Consider the following 16,969-nt stretch of genomic DNA (forward strand, 5'->3'; position numbering starts at 1 on the left):
ATCTTATTTTCCATATTTACAAAAACCAATACGATACGTAGAAAACTGGCTGTCGGGACGTTACACACCGCCGAGCCTCAGCACAGCTTAGTCTGACTGAGGGGCCTAAACCAGGGAGGTTATACGAGTAATACACACATTTCCTTTCTGCTCAAGAAATTAGCATACCACGTGCGAGGAACCTAATGCGATAACTCTGGCTGCAAAAGATACATGATATAATAACCACCCAATCACAGTCCAATACCTATATACCTATGTCTGCATTGTGCTACGGCTTAATCTGAGAGGATTAACAAATACCTTGGATACAATGCACCTATTGAGAATTATACACAACCAGGTCGACCGTCCCCAGGATTTTCGATCTTGGTAAGGAATATCAGTATTTATGTACCTACCTAGATTATTAATATTCAGTTTATGACGCATTTCACTTGAATTCGATGTGATTGTAATATCATATACTGATTTAAAATCAAGACACAGCCCGTTCTCCTTTATCCCAATATATATTGTTTAAGTCACCCATCCATTTATTGGCCTTGTTCGGCGTAGCTTAACATAGGTGACGCTAAAATCGGTCTTAAATGATCGACTGAAGTGTTATCTAAAACTTTCTGGCTTTGAGTTCATAGGTCGTCGCGACAAATTTCGAGTTCAGAGCTCATTTGTGTGAGAAAATGTGAAAAAAATCCCCCAAAAACTAGTTTTTTTGGTTTTTTGGCTTTATGGTTTTCTGGACAAAATTTGCACCACCATTTTCGTGTTCCTGGTAAAAAGACCTTTAATTTGATATATAGGTCGACCAGGTTGGGATAAGTCCTTCTATGGGGACAGACAGACCGACAGACAGACCGACCGACCGACCGACCGACCGAGCGAGCGAGTGACAGACACCGAAGCGAATACAATAGTCCGTCCCTTATACCTTTTTTTATTACTATTGTAATAATAAAGGAAGGACGGACTAAAAAGGAACCCCAATGATCTTTTTTCATCATTATTATTAAATTCATGTCAATGTTGCAGATATTGTAGCAAAATATTGGGATCCTCTCAGAGCCTCAGGTGTAGGGGCAAACATCCCTAAGGGATGGGTTAAGTTTGTACGAATCTGTAATGCACCTTTTACTGAACTGGCCTAGAAAAAATATTATCGAAATCTCCATTCATGGTCTGACTGTCAAGTAAGGTGTGTCCATACTAACTACCCACCTCCAATGGGCGCTCCGAAGCAGCTACCAACTCCGACGGCGCATGCAGCCGCCAACATTTCTGTAGGGTCAAACAGCCCCTAAGGGATGGGTTAAGTTTGTACGAATCTGTAATGCACCTTTTACTGGATTTGCCTAGAAAAAATATTATCGAAATCTCCATTCATGGTCTGACTGTCAAATAAGGTGTGTCCATACTAACTACCCACCTCCAATGGGCGCTCCGAAGCAGCTACCAACTCCGACGGCGCATGCAGCCGCCAACATTTCCGAGTTTCGAGATTCGTTTTCGTAAATGCCTTGAAACGAGGTAACCAGTTTGGACAGAAGGGTGGCCACAATACTCGCAATGTGCACGAATGGACCCTGGAAAATTACCAACGAGAGGTGTGAATCAACTAATTTTGTTGAATATTAATGATTGCCCGAGGCAGTAATGTAATTTCTCGTATTTGTGTACATTGAATTATAACTTATAACCAATAAAGAGTCTAAATAAATAATTAAGGAGAAACAAAAGCAATAAATAATTTGAAAGGAATAAGTTTGTATTAACTTATTTGTTGGTACACACACTTGGTAAAACAATTCAAACACTAAACCCAAAATCATTTTTAGTGAATAAATAATTGTTATTATCGTATGTTTGATTTGAAGTCTTGCCTTTATTTCGAATCACATAAAATTCTTTGTTGCAATTCTCTACGGGGGATGGACGTGGACCTTATCAGGTTGCAAAAATAAGTTGTTATCAGCTACTTTATGAAACAAAAGTACCGACTTTTCTGTCCAATTAGGACAGCATAAACAAGATCATTATCAGATGGTAGGAAAGTCTCATTGTAATATCTTGTTGATAATGCCGACAAGTCACGCTCAGTTCATGTGACAGACCGCGGTCTGTCAGTCGGAACATGTGCGGAGGAGAAAGTAGAGGAGGAGAACTATCGATAATCGGCGCCATCGATAGTAATCGATAGTTTTTTTTAATTACATATTTTCCTTGTTTCTAAAGGTCTTATCCCTCAAAAAGACCTAACCTAACCTTATTTAAAGAAAATTATTAACTGTACACGTATTAATTGTCTAAATATACTAAACCTGGTATTATAAAATGTCACTGAAACTGACACTTGGAAAAAAAAACATTGGATAGGTAGTGGACTTTTGTTCATAACACAAGTCCTCTATCCAACGGATTTTTTTTTTTTTTTTTTTTTTTCATTTTTAGTTTTAAATAAAGCATATAAGGCTGACTATTTGCATTGACTTTTCACTTCTAAAACGACCAAAACAAACGAAAAATGTGCAGAAAAAAACTATCGATAGCGTTCGATAGTCAAAACTATCGATAGTTATCGATAGTTCTCCTCCTCTAGGAGAAAGCTTCAGACTTAGATACATATGTCAAACCGTCTCAGAGACCTGGGTCGGAAGCCTTTTTCCGCCAGTGTGACAGACATGGGTTCGACTGTCTAACAGACACCCAGACGAGACAGTATGAGCGTGAATGACCGGCATTACCTATACTATATTAATAACTCGAATTATAATGTCGATAAACTTACTTCTTTCCCCAGTGGCAGGCCACTTCCTAGAGTTGCTGTCAGACCGATAATTTTGGCAACTAGTGTGATTAATAACTCGAATTATAATGTCGATAAACTTACTTCTTTCCCCAGTGGCAGTCCACTTCCAAGAGTTGCTGTCAGACCGATAATTTTGGCAACTAGTGTGTTGAATGTCAGGTACTCTTTGAGTGCCACTCCTCTGAGAATGGTTTTCATTTCTGGAATACCAGAACCTGTGGGAATCGAAGGATTTGATGAGGATTACGCTTTGTAAGGAGCTCCTAAAGAACAGATACTTTATAATGGACTTTTTGTACGTGTTTTTACATATCATCCGCAATAATTACCTATGTTTAAAATTTGTATTGAACTTTCAGTCTGGAAATACCCGTTGGTACACTGAAACTGACCTTACCTCAAGATTCATCAATGACCGAGTGACCAGGTATAGGTGTACAAAGGAAAAAGTAATACCTGCCACCTGCCATGGGCATTCTTATATTGGAACGGTGCCAACCACACCTATTTCTTCGATGTTGATATTAACTAATATTGTGCGAACATTTCAGTTTTGCCTGCGGAATAACCGAATTAAATAACTTCGAAGAGCAAACTCCTTTCTTGTGACGAGTTGTCGGTATTTCTTGTGTCGAGTTGTGGACGTCCCCGATATCCACACCTCATTATAATGGCCCCGTTAACAGAGCACTTTATCCATAATCTTCATACGAAATCAATTATTCAACTCTTCTACGTATTATTCTACTAAGGCCAGCCACTCACTATCAGATAGACCTGACAGATACACCTGATTAGATCCGCCTATCAGGTCTACCTAATAGTGTGTGTGTGCTCATCAGGTAAACCTGAGAGGTGTACCTGTCAGGTCTACCTGATAGTGAGTAGCTGGCCTAAGGCTATTTTGATACACCCTATGATACTTGCCTATTGATTGAGGAGCTACAATGTGAACGAACCCGGCCGAGAACAAAATGAGACAAATAGGAAGAGTGACCCAAGCCAAGTATTTGGTGAACGGATATACAGTGAGATCCTTGTACAGCCACAGACGACCTGAAATCACATCACCCGTTATTTTGTTTAGCAAGAGAACCTCATTTGCATTTGACATCGAACCCTCTACCTTCGTATAAAGGATCCTGGGATTCCTCGTCTATCCAGCTGTGTACACACATAGTCGACGCCGTCCATCGATGACGAGGTGAATCTCTGTTGTCGAGACTACACGGTTTCAGTCGACGTCGATCGACGGCGTCGACTATGTTTGGACACTCCTTCAGACTGCATTAGATGAAACGTGACGATTCAACATGATTCACAAATGGCGTGTCTGTCTTTACGCTTTCTATCAAGGAGCGTGTTTGATACCGGACGTTGTCAATTGAAACGTTTATGTATGTCATGTTATGTACTTTTCATCTGTGCGGCCTTGTGGTCCTCTCACTAGACTTGGTCAGAGGAGGTTCGATTGTCGATTCTCGTGAGTGACGAAAGTTTATTCGGAAGAGTTGTCGAAACACTGTCGTGACCATCGAACTTGAGTTATTGGTGAAAACTCTAGTACATACCTACAAATATTAACACCACAGATTCGTAATTTACGTAATTAAATCGTCATTTTTATTAATAGGTATCGTCTCCGCGCCTAACAAGCATTAAATCCCCGTTATCTTTCGCTCGCCTAGGTTTTATAGTCATAAAACACGAAAGATTGTCACTTACTGCGTCCGATAATATTGATGCCTCTGTCCATAAAGAAACTGATTGTTGCCATAATGATTCCCTGTGGAGGCGATGATGGAGAAGATGTACTGTGGAGGTGAAAGCAAAGGGGAATTGATAAAATGGGGTGGAAAGAACAATCACCACAAAAGTATGTCTGGCTTGGGACGTTAAACAAAGAGTAGGCTAGTGTCTAACTGTGGGACCAAGAGACTATAAACAAGAACAACAATAAAATGGTGTGGAAAGGACAATGACCACAAAAATGCCTCGGTGGCGTAGTGGTCAAGACGCTCGCCTGGTAAACAGAAGGGCGTGGGTTCGATCCCAGCCGAGGCAGGGAATTTTATCCTCAAAGGTTACGAATTCACTCAGTAAGGAAGCAAACGTTTCCAAACCACTCTGCAAGGTTACAAAGCTTACTTCCTCTAATGATCATATTAGATGGTTCTCATGACACATTTCGTCTAGTCATGTAACCTGATTGATTTTTTCCAACAGTTTCCTTCGGGCAAAAGTTGCCCAACATCTTTTTCTGATTGTGTTACTTCAGTTGGACAAATAAGCCCTGAGTTGTTACTTTGTTTAACAGGCAATTTCCTACAGTTCCTATTGTAGAATGCATTGTTTTATTGAAGGAGTTTCGTAGACTTCGTTTAGTTTTGTTTTTTTGTCGTGTTTTTATAACATCTGAGGAGTGTCCTACTTTAGATCTTCACTTACCCAATGAGAGCAAACACAGTCAGTTCCTGCGGATCGAAAGGGAAGTCCATGGTGAAATTGGTCGGGAAAAATGCTCTCATCGATTGATTTTTCCAACAGTTTCCTTCGCTTCAGTTGGACAAACAAGCCCTGAGTTGGTACTTTGTTTAACAGGCAATTTCCTACAGTTCCTATTGTAGAATGCATTGGTTTATTGAAAGTTTCGTAGATTTCATTTAGTTTTGTCGTGATCGTTCTTATAACATCTGAGGGATGTCCTACCTAGATCTCACTTACCCAATGAGAGCAAACACAGTCAGTTCCTGCGGATCGAAAGGGAAGTCCATGGTGAAATTGGTCGGGAAAAATGCTCTCATGGTTTCTGAAATCAAACACAGCCTAGTTAGCTTGGAGAGTAGCTTGTCTGCCGTGTAAGCGCTAGGACGCGGGTTCGATTTCCACTTGATGCAGCCTTTATCCTAAACAGATAGGGTTCATTCTCGGACCGGCTATCTTGTCCTCCTATCTTAGCTTCCGGAGCAATAAGACCTCAGCTGTTACAGTTCCCTCAATAAAACACGAAAGATTGTCACTTACTGCGTCCGATAATATTGATGCCTCTGTCCATAAAGAAACTGATTGTTGCCATAATGATTCCCAGCAGGGCGAGAAACACCCAGTCTTCGCCCAATTTGGCGAACGTGTGCTTCCAGACGAACCGAAACACGGCGGCAAATTTGGTCGCACATCGGCCCCGATATTTGTTCCGCAACTCGTCTGCCTGGAGGCGGTCCTTTTTCCGTTTCTTGTTCAACTTCTTGGCTTCTTCTTTGGCGAATTCTCCGAGTTCCTTCGTGTAGCGACCATACATCTGAAATCAAGAAGATGAATGTGGATATGGTTAGAAACTCATCAAATGAAGGGTCCTTGATTTTCAAATAATGTTGCAAAATCGAAATAAATTGCCCCGTTTCACTTTCTGTTGATTCTTTGTGAAAACATTGCTATGATCAATGAAAGTTTTTCAATCTAAAAAAGAAAAAGATTATGTATTCCCTACTTATGTTAACCCAAACGAATTAACTTTCGATGAATTAAAGATGAAAGGATGAAACAATTCCTAATCAAAATACTCCAACGATAATCGAGTAATGTTACAGAACTCGGAATCATTGTGCAAACAGAATTTCTGCTTACAGAACACCAGAACTCTCTATCCCAAACAGCAGAGCACCAAAACGTATTCACAGCTGCTCTAGCAGACCACTCACCCCAGGGCTTGCGTCATACTCTTGCAGCTCGTCCGACTCCCCCAGATTAGCCGGGGGCGGACACGGGTAGAAGGACTGACTCTGGGTTTGGTGCTTGGAGGAGTGACGCCTGTGGAGAAGTGGTGAGGCGGTCACGTGCATTCGTCGCCGCTTGTACTCTGTCATTAACTTGTCAAAGTCTTCCCACTCCGTGTCTAACATGCTCTCGTCTTCCATCATGATGGGGATGCTGTGTGGATGGAGGGGAGGCTGTGTGGCGATGAAGGGGAGGCTGTGTGTTGATGGCCGGGAAGTGTGTCTTTTGAGGAAAAAACCTCGAGGAAAACTCTCCCTCTCACGGCACCGTCTCCTTATGTCACTTGTGTTCCGGTCATAACATTATAGGATACAGAGCTTTCTTTACCAATTTCACACAAATGTTTCAAAGCGGGTAATTGCTTCGATGATGGATACCTATACAGCTTTCCTTCTGACCGAATTGTGCACAAATGCCTCAAAAAGGTAATTGCTTTGATGCTGGATACCTACAATCCTACACAGCGCCCTTTACAAATGACTTCAGCACAAATGTATTGAAGCAGTAATTGCTCAAATGCGTGTATGCTAGAAATTTCGCCTTTTAGCTCCCCGTTTTTTGCAACCTCGTGAAAGTTCCCTGTCATTATGCCAATGATCTGAGGTGTTTTTCGTCAGCGCGTGGCCGCAATTAGAGTATTTCCTCGGTCCATGTGTTTGTGTAAAGTTATCAAAGATTTATCTGTGTTTATATCTGTTTTCAAAAATGCGAAAGGCTTTTGTAAAGAATTTTGACCCTTGCAGAGTATTTATGCTTCAATGATTTCATTATTTTAACATTATTCTAATGAAGGCCGAGGGATTAATGAATGAACTTCTTATCCCTGAAATTAATTACTTGGAACCTTGACAAGTTTGGAAATCTTGAGATGGACGTCTTGTTGTCCGTCTGCAATTCTCTACGGGGGATGGACGTGTACCTTATCAGGTTGCAAAAATAAGTTGTTATCAGCTACTTTATGAAACAAAAGTACCGACTTTTCTGTCCAATTAGGACAGCATAAACAAGATCATTATCAGATGGTAGGAAAGTCTCATTGTAATATCTTGTTGATAATGCCGACAAGTCACGCTCAGTTCATGTGACAGACCGCGGTCTGTCAGTCGGAACATGTGCGGAGGAGAAAGTAGAGGAGGAGAACTATCGATAATCGGCGCCATCGATAGTAATCGATAGTTTTTTTTAATTACATATTTTCCTTGTTTCTAAAGGTCTTATCCCTCAAAAAGACCTAACCTAACCTTATTTAAAGAAAATTATTAACGCGACACACGTCTCAAGCTGAACTAACCCTTTGATATACAGATCCCAATTGAAAATAATAAGATATAATATCAGCTTTAAATTAAATAATGACCCGTCCAAAGGAAATGCAAAATCAAGACAGTGGCAAAGGTACAAGGCGGTACGGATTAACTTGTCACAATGGGTTTATTAAGACATCGCTCTCGTTTTCCCTTCACGACGTTTTTAAAACAGCCGCGACTGGTTATTTTCTCTTTTTTACTGGACTAAATTTTCCCGTGTAAAAGTGACACGTAGCTATGTAATATAAATGCGCATAGCGACCGGTGCCAGCATGGTAGGTAATTGGGAGCTGGATTATTGCGATATATGTATTTGGAAAAATCCTACAATGCTGCAGTGAGCACCAAAGTTGTGATATAGTAACACAAAGAAAAGACATTAAAAGTGACACGTCTAAAAATGTGTCGTGATGTCTGAATTTGTTCATCCGAAAATTGAGCTTGTTGTCTTATCAGCAGATTTCTGGTAAATGGTGTACATAAATAACTTTCATGGAGTATCCCCTTATGACACTGACGGACGGACAGTGCGGTGCGTCACATCTGTTTGGGATCCGATGATTTCGCGTGATCGGATTAAACTCGGTAATCTCCATCTAAAATATTGTCCCTCTTGGCGCTGTTTAACCCAACACAGCTACATAGATAACTTTCATGGAGTATCCCCTTATGACACTGACGGACGGTCGGTGCAGTGCGTCACATCAGATCGGGATCCGATGATTTCGCGTGATCGGATTAAACTCGGTAATCTCCATCTAAAATATTGTCCCTCTTGGCGCTGTTTAACCCAACACAGATGAAAGGTCTTTGCTAACCCCCAAGCCTTCTGGTTATGTATAGGAAAGAATAAAAGTGTTGTGAGCGGATGGGAAGTTGCCTTTGCTATTTGAAATGTTGCACATCGGCATCGTTAGGCCGACCACTCACAGTCAGGTAGACCTGACAGGTACGCCTGAACAGGTCCGCTAATCAAGTCTAATACCTGAGTGGCCCGCCCTACAAAGTTTGAAGTATCATCACCATACCACCGAAAAGTCCTAATCTCTTGACAATGTGTTTCTAAGGAATTACCTGTGTTAATTTTGATTTGGTCACAAAGAATCCGACATAATGAATTTGTTCGTCCGAATTCACACTCAGGTCTTTGTTCCACGAATTTTTACATAGCTAATGGGTGGCAATCAGTTCCAAGTACCTACTAATTGCTCCCATTTTATTTCCTTGTTTCTAAAGGTCTTATCCCTCAAAAAGACCTAACCTAACCTTATTTAAAGAAAATTATTAACTGTACACGTATTAATTGTCTAAATATACTAAGCCTGGTATTATAAAATGTCACTGAAACTGACACTTGAAAAAAAAATAATAATAATAATAAAAAAAATTCCATTGGATAGGTATAGTGCACTTGTGTTCATAACACAAGTCCTCAGTTTGCATATAAGGCTGACTATTTTCATTGACTTTTCACTTCTAAAACGACCAAAACAAACGAAAAATGTGCAGAAAAAAACTATCTTTACAAAATAAAGCTTGAATAAAAAGTAGTAAGGATAACTTAGACTTACTTGGAACTTATAACTATTTGCATTGACTTTTCACTTCCCTATGAAGCATGTTAAATGAGATAGGAAGAAAAGGAAGCAAGTACAAGCTCCAAACTTTGTATCATTTCGAATATTTCGATAGGGTTTAAGTTGAGAGTGAACTTGGAAGGAGAAAATTAATCATGTTCTTATGTACAACATTACAAAATAAATGACTCCCCCCACACTTCTTTTTTTCGGGTGGAAAATTTGATGAACCCTAACAAAAACAGCGCGATGTTTCAAATGAAGAAACTTGGGGAAATTTGCATAATAATGGTGACAAATTTGACAGGTATGTGTATGTTGTGCAATTTTAAGAGACTCGAACCCCCTCCCTCCTACTCCCAACACCTCTACGAGTTTCAGCTTTTGTTTTGACTTAACGCTTCATTTTTCTTCCCGTCCTCTTTCCTCTTCCCCGTGTTTCTGTCTCTCTCTTCCTCTCTATCTACATATACGGCGGCACCCTACCATCTCCCTTCCTCTTTAACATGTTCAGTTCTTGAATGATGGAGTTCATCGTGTTCTGCTCTTGCCTCTAAAACTCTAAATCAAGGTGGTGATTAGACTGATAACAGGGCACGTTCAATATTGATATTGTTGACACTTTCACATGAATCCCTAGTTACGACTTTTGATGGCTCAGTTTTCCCTGGCGACTTTCGGCGGCCTTCGTTATTTCTGACGACTTTTGGTGACTCAGTGTTCCATGCCGTATTGCCGATGACTTTTGGTGGCTTTTTTCTGACTTTAGATGCTTTCTTTTCCTTGACTTATTATTTTCCTCTAATTTAAAATATTCAAAGAACAAAAAAGAAACCTGTTAAGTTTTGAGACTTTTTTTTTCATTTAACATCTTCATAAGTTCATACCATAGAACGGAAGAGGGTCATAGTACCGACAGCATCTTTCATATTTCACCTCTTCCCCCCCCCCTGCTTCTTCCTCCTATTATTTCCCTTATCTTGTCTTTCCCTCAAGATATTTATCTTACCTTATAACGCGGTATTGTCACCCTTAGCAGCTCTCCCTCCTACCCCTTTCTATTTTCTCACTCGCATATTTTTGCTCTTCGCGAAACTCGGGGGGGTGTCTTCTCGCGTTTTCTCAAGTTGTTGAAAATAACAAGGCGATGGATGGTTTATGTCCCGGATGTTGACTGATCAAGAATTCGAGTTATTCAAAAAAGAATATTGGGGAAATATCAGTCTCTATTGGCAAAGACCTTGCTTAGGCTGCGAGAGTATTCTATTCCATATCCGAGGGAAAACTGCAAAAGGTCAAATACTTTCTCTGGAAAATAAAACCCACTCACCGAACTTACCATGGTTATTAGAAAATAATAGAGACTCCCATATTGAACCATATTCTGCCGCAGATCCAGTATGAACTCTTATCCAAGGGAAAACTGCAAAAGGTCAAATACTTTCTCTGGAAAATAAGAAAATCCACTCACCGAACTTACCATGGTTATTAGAAAATAATAGAGACTCCCATATTGAACCATATTCTGCCGCAGATCCAGTATGAACTCTTCTGGAAAACCAAACCACTTCAAGATCACCTCCTGCGGAATCCGGAGGCCTATACCGCACTACTGAGGAATCTGCGAGATGTTATTAAGACGCAATCGATACTGGACTGACAACTTCTCTACATAAATATCAATTAGCTGAAAACGTTTTGATGGAAACGGCATGCACACATTCCCACATCAGGCTTGGATGAATTAATCGAATGGCGAGCATTCAGCGAACCCCGAAAAGTACTCCCACGTGCAAAAATTTCGAGCCAGATCGACTAACCTTATTTTTTTGGATATCAACTATTTTTCTATTGGAAATATAGCCAACTAGAGCACCAAGGACAGTATGTTGAAGGCACTAACAAGTGCTTTCAGAGATGGTGCCAAAAAACGTTTCGAAATATTTTGGAAAATTTCCTGAAAAGGCTGTTCAATCTTTACGGAGGCCTATACCGCACTACTGAGGAATATGCGAGATGTTATTAAGACGCAATCGATACTGGACTGACAACTTCTCTACATAAATATCAATTAGCTGAAAACGTTTTGATGGAAACGTGCACTACTGAGGAATCTGCGAGATGTTATCAAGACGCAATCGATACTGGACTGACAACTTCTCTACATAAATATCAATTAGCTGAAAACGTTTTGATGGAAACGGCATGCACACATTCCGCACTACTGAGGAATCTGCGAGATGTTATTAAGACGCAATCGATACTGGACTGACAACTTCTCTACATAAATATCAATTAGCTGAAAACGTTTTGATGGAAACGGCATGCACACATTCCCACATCAGGCTTGGATGAATTAATCGAATGGCGAGCATTCAGCGAACCCCGAAAAGTACTCCCACGTGCAAAAATTTCGAGCCAGATCGACTAACCTTATTTTTTTGGATATCAACTATTTTTCTATTGGAAATATAGCCAACTAGAGCACCAAGGACAGTATGTTGAAGGCACTAACAAGTGCTTTCAGAGATGGTGCCAAAAAACGTTTCGAAATATTTTGGAAAATTTCCTGAAAAGGCTGTTCAATCAGAGACTGGCCTGATTTTATGCTCTCAAGTGTATAAAGACTTTTAATCAATCAAGTCTTTAATTTAATCCATTCGTGATCTCCATTGGTCTACCCTTATCTTAATATATTATGGTGCACACATTCCCACATCAGGCTTGGATGAATTAATCGAATGGCGAGCATTCAGCGAACCCGGAAAAGTACTCCCACGTGCAAAAATTTCGAGCCAGATCGACTAACCTTATTTTTTTGGATATCAACTATATTTTTCTATTGGAAATATAGCCAACTAGAGCACCAAGGACAGTATGTTGAAGGTTGAAGGCACTAACAAGTGCTTTCAGAGATGGTGCCAAAAAACGTTTCGAAATATTTTGGAAAATTTCCTGAAAAGGCTGTTCAATCGACGATAATCGAGTAATGTTACAGAACTCGGAATCATTGTCCCTCTTGCAAACAGTTTTCCTGCTAATAGAACGCCAGAACTTATTTAACAACTATCCCTATTGCAAACAGAATTTCTGCTTACAGAACACTCTATCCCAAACAGCAGAGCACCAAAAAGTATTCACAGCTGCTCTAGCAGACCACTCACCCCAGGGCTTGCGTCATACTCTTGCAGCTCGTCCGACTCCCCCAGATTAGCCGGGGGCGGACACGGGTAGAAGGACTGACTCTGGGTTTGGTGCTTGGAGGAGTGACGCCTGTGGAGAAGTGGTGAGGCGGTCACGTGCATTCGTCGCCGCTTGTACTCTGTCATTAACTTGTCAAAGTCTTCCCACTCCGTGTCTAACATGCTCTCGTCTTCCATCATGATGGGGATGCTGTGTGGATGGAGGGGAGGCTGTGTGGCGATGAAGGGGAGGCTGTGTGTTGATGGCCGGGAAGTGTGTCTTTTGAGGAAAAAACCTCGAGGAAAACTCTCCCTCTCACGGCACCGTCTCCTTATGTCACTTGTGTTCCGGTCATAACATTATAGGATACAGAGCTTTCTTTACCAATTTCACACAAATGTTTCAAAGCGGGTAATTGCTTCGATGATGGATACCTATACAGCTTTCCTTCTGACCGAATTGTGCACAAATGCCTCAAAAAGGTAATTGCTTTGATGCTGGATACCTACAATCCTACACAGCGCCCTTTACAAATGACTTCAGCACAAATGTATTGAAGCAGTAATTGCTCAAATGCGTGTATGCTAGAAATTTCGCCTTTTAGCTCCCCGTTTTTTGCAACCTCGTGAAAGTTCCCTGTCATTATGCCAATGATCTGAGGTGTTTTTCGTCAGCGCGTGGCCGCAATTAGAGTATTTCCTCGGTCCATGTGTTTGTGTAAAGTTATCAAAGATTTATCTGTGTTTATATCTGTTTTCAAAAATGCGAAAGGCTTTTGTAAAGAATTTTGACCCTTGCAGAGTCTTTATGCTTCAATGATTTCATTATTTTAACATTATTGTAATGAAGGCCGAGGGATTAATGAATGAACTTCTTATCCCTGAAATTAATTACTTGCCATACACAAAAAGTCCTCTCAGAGCCTTAGGTGTAGGGGCAAACATCCCTAAGGGATGGGTTAAGTTTGTACGAATCTGTAATGCACCTTTTACTGAATTTGCCTAGAAAAAATATTATCGAAATCTCCAGTCATGGTCTGACTGTCAAATAAGGTGTGTCCATACTAATGTCAAAAAAGGTGTGTCCATACTAACTACCCACCTCCAATGGGCGCTCCGAAGCAGCTACCAACTCCGACGGCGCATGCAGCCGCCAACATTTCCTGCTTCAATGATTTCATTATTTTAACATTATTCTAATGAAGGCCGAGGGATTAATGAATGAACTTCTTATCCCTGAAATTAATTACTTGGAACCTTGACAAGTTTGGAAATCTTGAGATGGACGTCTTGTTGTCCGTCCAACGCTAAACTTTAGCATTAAAAAAGCTCTGAACTACGCTATGGTGGCGAATTTTCTGATCAGAATGAGTACACAGTTGGAAAAATGGTCTTGATCTTTGTAAAAAAAAATACTAATTATTCCTACTGATTCTTCACACTAAAATACTATTTTCCTAGCGACAAATTCGAAACACTGACACGTCGATAACAACACACGTCTCAAGCTGAACTAACCCTTTGATATACAGATCCCAATTGAAAATAATAAGATATTATATCAGCTTTAAATTAAATAATGACCCGTCCAAAGGAAATGCAAAATCAAGACAGTGGCAAAGGTACAAGACGGTACGGATTAACTTGTCACAATGGGTTTATTAAGACATCGCTCTCGTTTTCCCTTCACGACGTTTTTAAAACAGCCGCGACTGGTTTTGCTATTAGTTTATCTCCGTTTGTTTCTTCAGCGAATAATTCAACCATCCCTGTGGCATGCTAATGAGACATGCTATCATATCATGAACTACCGTTTAGTCGGCACACTATTGTTAATTATAATTATTTCATTAATGGTCGTGCTTCATTTTCCTTAAGTTTTAGAGTATTTAGTCATTAGAAAATGGGATAACCAGTTTGAATTGGACATTCCGGATTGCTTGTGTTTTTAATTTTTAAACATGTTTCAATCTAATCAAATTATACTCGTATGATGTCATCATAGCATGCTGGATGCTGGTCATATGTGCCTCAAAAAGCAAAGAAAATTGCATAGATAATAAGATTAATAAGTGTTGAAAAAAAAATCCAAGAAAATATGAGGAGTTATGTTACCAGTTATAAAATCAACCGGAAAATTCAAGTCTAATATATATATGTAACTTTGTTACTTCAGCTCCAAACAAATGCGATTTCGTCACATAATATTGGAAACTTTCAGCTTTCAGGCGAAAAGAAGTCATAAGTCACCATGGCAAAAGGCACACACCCTTTGTAAAATAATACTGGACAAATTACCTATTGAGATAACCAAACATCTCGAGTTACCCCGTTAACAGAGCACTTTATCCATAATCTTCATATGAAATCAATTATCCAACTCTTCTACGTATTATTCTACTAAGGCCAGCCACTCACTATCAGATAGACCTGACAGATACACCTGATTAGATCCGCCTATCAGGTCTACCTAATAGTGTGTGTGTGCTCATCAGGTAAACCTGAGAGGTGTACCTGTCAGGTCTACCTGATAGTGAGTAGCTGGCCTAAGGCTATTTTGATACACCCTATGATACTTGCCTATTGATTGAGGAGCTACAATGTGAACGAACCCGGCCGAGAACAAAATGAGACAAATAGGAAGAGTGACCCAAGCCAAGTATTTGGTGAACGGATATACAGTGAGGGATCGAATCGGGCATTGGGTTCATTAGTGCCTTATACAGACAACCTGGTGCTAATTGAAATAAACCATGAACCGTACAAACTCAAGTATTTCACTTGGAATTTGCTTTGTTGACGTAGGTTCAAGTGTATTGACAGGAACATGTTCTGCACTCATCTTACTGATTGTGAGATTAGCAGTTACTATACAATGCAATCTGGACTATTATCAGAGAACGGACGTAGTTTGGAGCCTTCGATTTGAAAAAAACATTTAACTACGTAAACTTTATGTACGTATTTTTACATATCATCCGCAACAATTACCTATGTTTAAATTTGTATTGAACTTTCAGTCTGGAAATACCCATTGGTACACTGAAACTGACCTTACCTCAAGATTCATCAAGGTCATGAAAAGTCTATTTATTGTATAGAAAAGTCCCCCACCGATTTAAAAAAGACTAATGACATTTTATCATTTTATCAGAATGACATGGATGAAATCTCAACCGGTGAAAAACATTACGAATTTCCATCAGTAAAATGGTTTCTTGTAATTAAATTGATCCCAAGGAAAACCTAGACCCTTGACAAATGAAGTGTGAAGGCATGTGATATGTTCCAATCCACTTGACCCCAAATTAGCTCACTCCTAAAGGGGATTTAGCTAAAAATTGTCCCAAAATGAAAATTGCCCTCTCAAAAGGTTCGTTCAACTCACCCATTTTTCATCCCCGCCTTTCGCTTCCAAGGTCTGTTCGGCGGAGCTCGAAGCCCGAGACCAGACGCCATATTTGAAATCGTACTGTTTGTCGTACCGATTGCGACAGTATTGAAACGAGGGCGTGTTACCTGTGAGGGAGAGAGGAGAGACATACACGTGAACTGTGGCGTTAAACACAATGCGAATGATATCCGGCCCGAAGGACCAACTTTGTAAAGAGGGCAACAGTTTTCAATATCCGGCCCGAAGGACAAATTTTTTCAACAGGGCAACGTTTTAATTTAGAACTTTTAGAAGACATTTAAAGAAATTGTGTTTAGACCTAATACAATGGCCTATCGATGATCGATTTTAAAGCAGAACAATGCTAGATATTAATAAAACTAAAATTTTGGGTAATAGGCACTCATTTTATTGCCTATTACACATATTTTGTTTATTTATTAAGTACTTTCTATTGTTGAAGAATATGAAACTTACTCATGAAAAAAATTAGTAAGGACATTTGAAACGCTGACACAACCTTTTCACAGAAATAATTTGTCACTCTTGTAAGTAATAAATACAATAAGTATCCATCGTTAAAAAAGCTGAAGCTAACGCTTAAACTCTACGGTTAGTGCACTCCCCACGGGGTTTCTCAAGCTTATCTTTATGGATAACATTAGGTACTTGAGAGAATGTCGACTTTGCAAGGAAAGTATTTTTAATTCGAGATGTTGAATTAAAATTTGCACCGATGTGATAAAAACAAGCACAAAAGGAAACATTGTAGAGTGTAGACTGAATGTTGTTTTGAAAATATTGTGCGAATCAAGCAATGTACAATTACGATTAATTAATACTGCCGGGTAATTGCAGGTAGCATCTTTATTTAGCCTGAGATGATCTTTGTCTCCAAGTCTCAAATAATTGACTGTGAATTATGAATT

The 16,969-nt window shown here is 39.9% G+C and overlaps 1 protein-coding gene across 4 annotated transcripts; it reads right to left on the reverse strand.

Moving 5' to 3' along the window:
* Positions 1 to 1,349: 1,349 nt before the first annotated feature.
* Positions 1,350 to 16,635, reverse strand: LOC103520042 (chloride channel protein 2-like). 4 transcript variants are annotated; one of them, XM_026831309.1, is made up of 6 exons: positions 16,518 to 16,635; positions 16,035 to 16,165; positions 5,831 to 6,104; positions 3,734 to 3,862; positions 2,888 to 3,021; positions 1,356 to 1,583 (listed from the first exon to the last, which is right to left on the reverse strand). In XM_026831309.1, exons 1-6 carry the CDS (start codon positions 16,540 to 16,542, stop codon positions 1,419 to 1,421), a joined length of 858 nt encoding a protein of 285 aa, XP_026687110.1. In that variant the 5' UTR covers positions 16,543 to 16,635; the 3' UTR covers positions 1,356 to 1,418. The 4 variants fall into 4 exon arrangements, with proteins under 4 accessions (XP_026687109.1, XP_026687110.1, XP_026687112.1 ...); XM_026831311.1 differs by lacking the exons at positions 16,035 to 16,165; positions 16,518 to 16,635 and adding exons at positions 10,945 to 11,061; positions 11,441 to 11,541; XM_026831308.1 differs by lacking the exons at positions 16,035 to 16,165; positions 16,518 to 16,635 and adding an exon at positions 6,505 to 7,128 and having other exon boundaries at positions 1,350 to 1,583.
* Between the last annotated feature and the right edge of the window lie 334 nt (positions 16,636 to 16,969).

Source organism: Diaphorina citri, unplaced genomic scaffold (assembly GCF_000475195.1).
Source record: "Diaphorina citri unplaced genomic scaffold, Diaci psyllid genome assembly version 1.1 scaffold3151, whole genome shotgun sequence".
Classification (NCBI taxonomy): Eukaryota; Metazoa; Arthropoda; class Insecta; order Hemiptera; family Psyllidae; genus Diaphorina; species Diaphorina citri.

What these genes read in the sequence shown, in the direction of transcription:
- LOC103520042 (XM_026831308.1), bottom strand. Translation starts at nt 6,723, where the DNA reads ATGATGGAAGACGAGAGCATGTTAGACACGGAGTGGGAAGACTTTGAC. An exon ending in AGTATGACGCAAGCCCTGGG is followed by an intron (nt 6,105 to 6,504) that starts GTGAGTGGTCTG and finishes TCTTGATTTCAG; the next exon opens with ATGTATGGTCGCTACACGAA. An exon ending in GACTGCCACTGGGGAAAGAA is followed by an intron (nt 1,584 to 2,887) that starts GTAAGTTTATCG and finishes GTAATTTTCCAG; the next exon opens with GGTCCATTCGTGCACATTGC.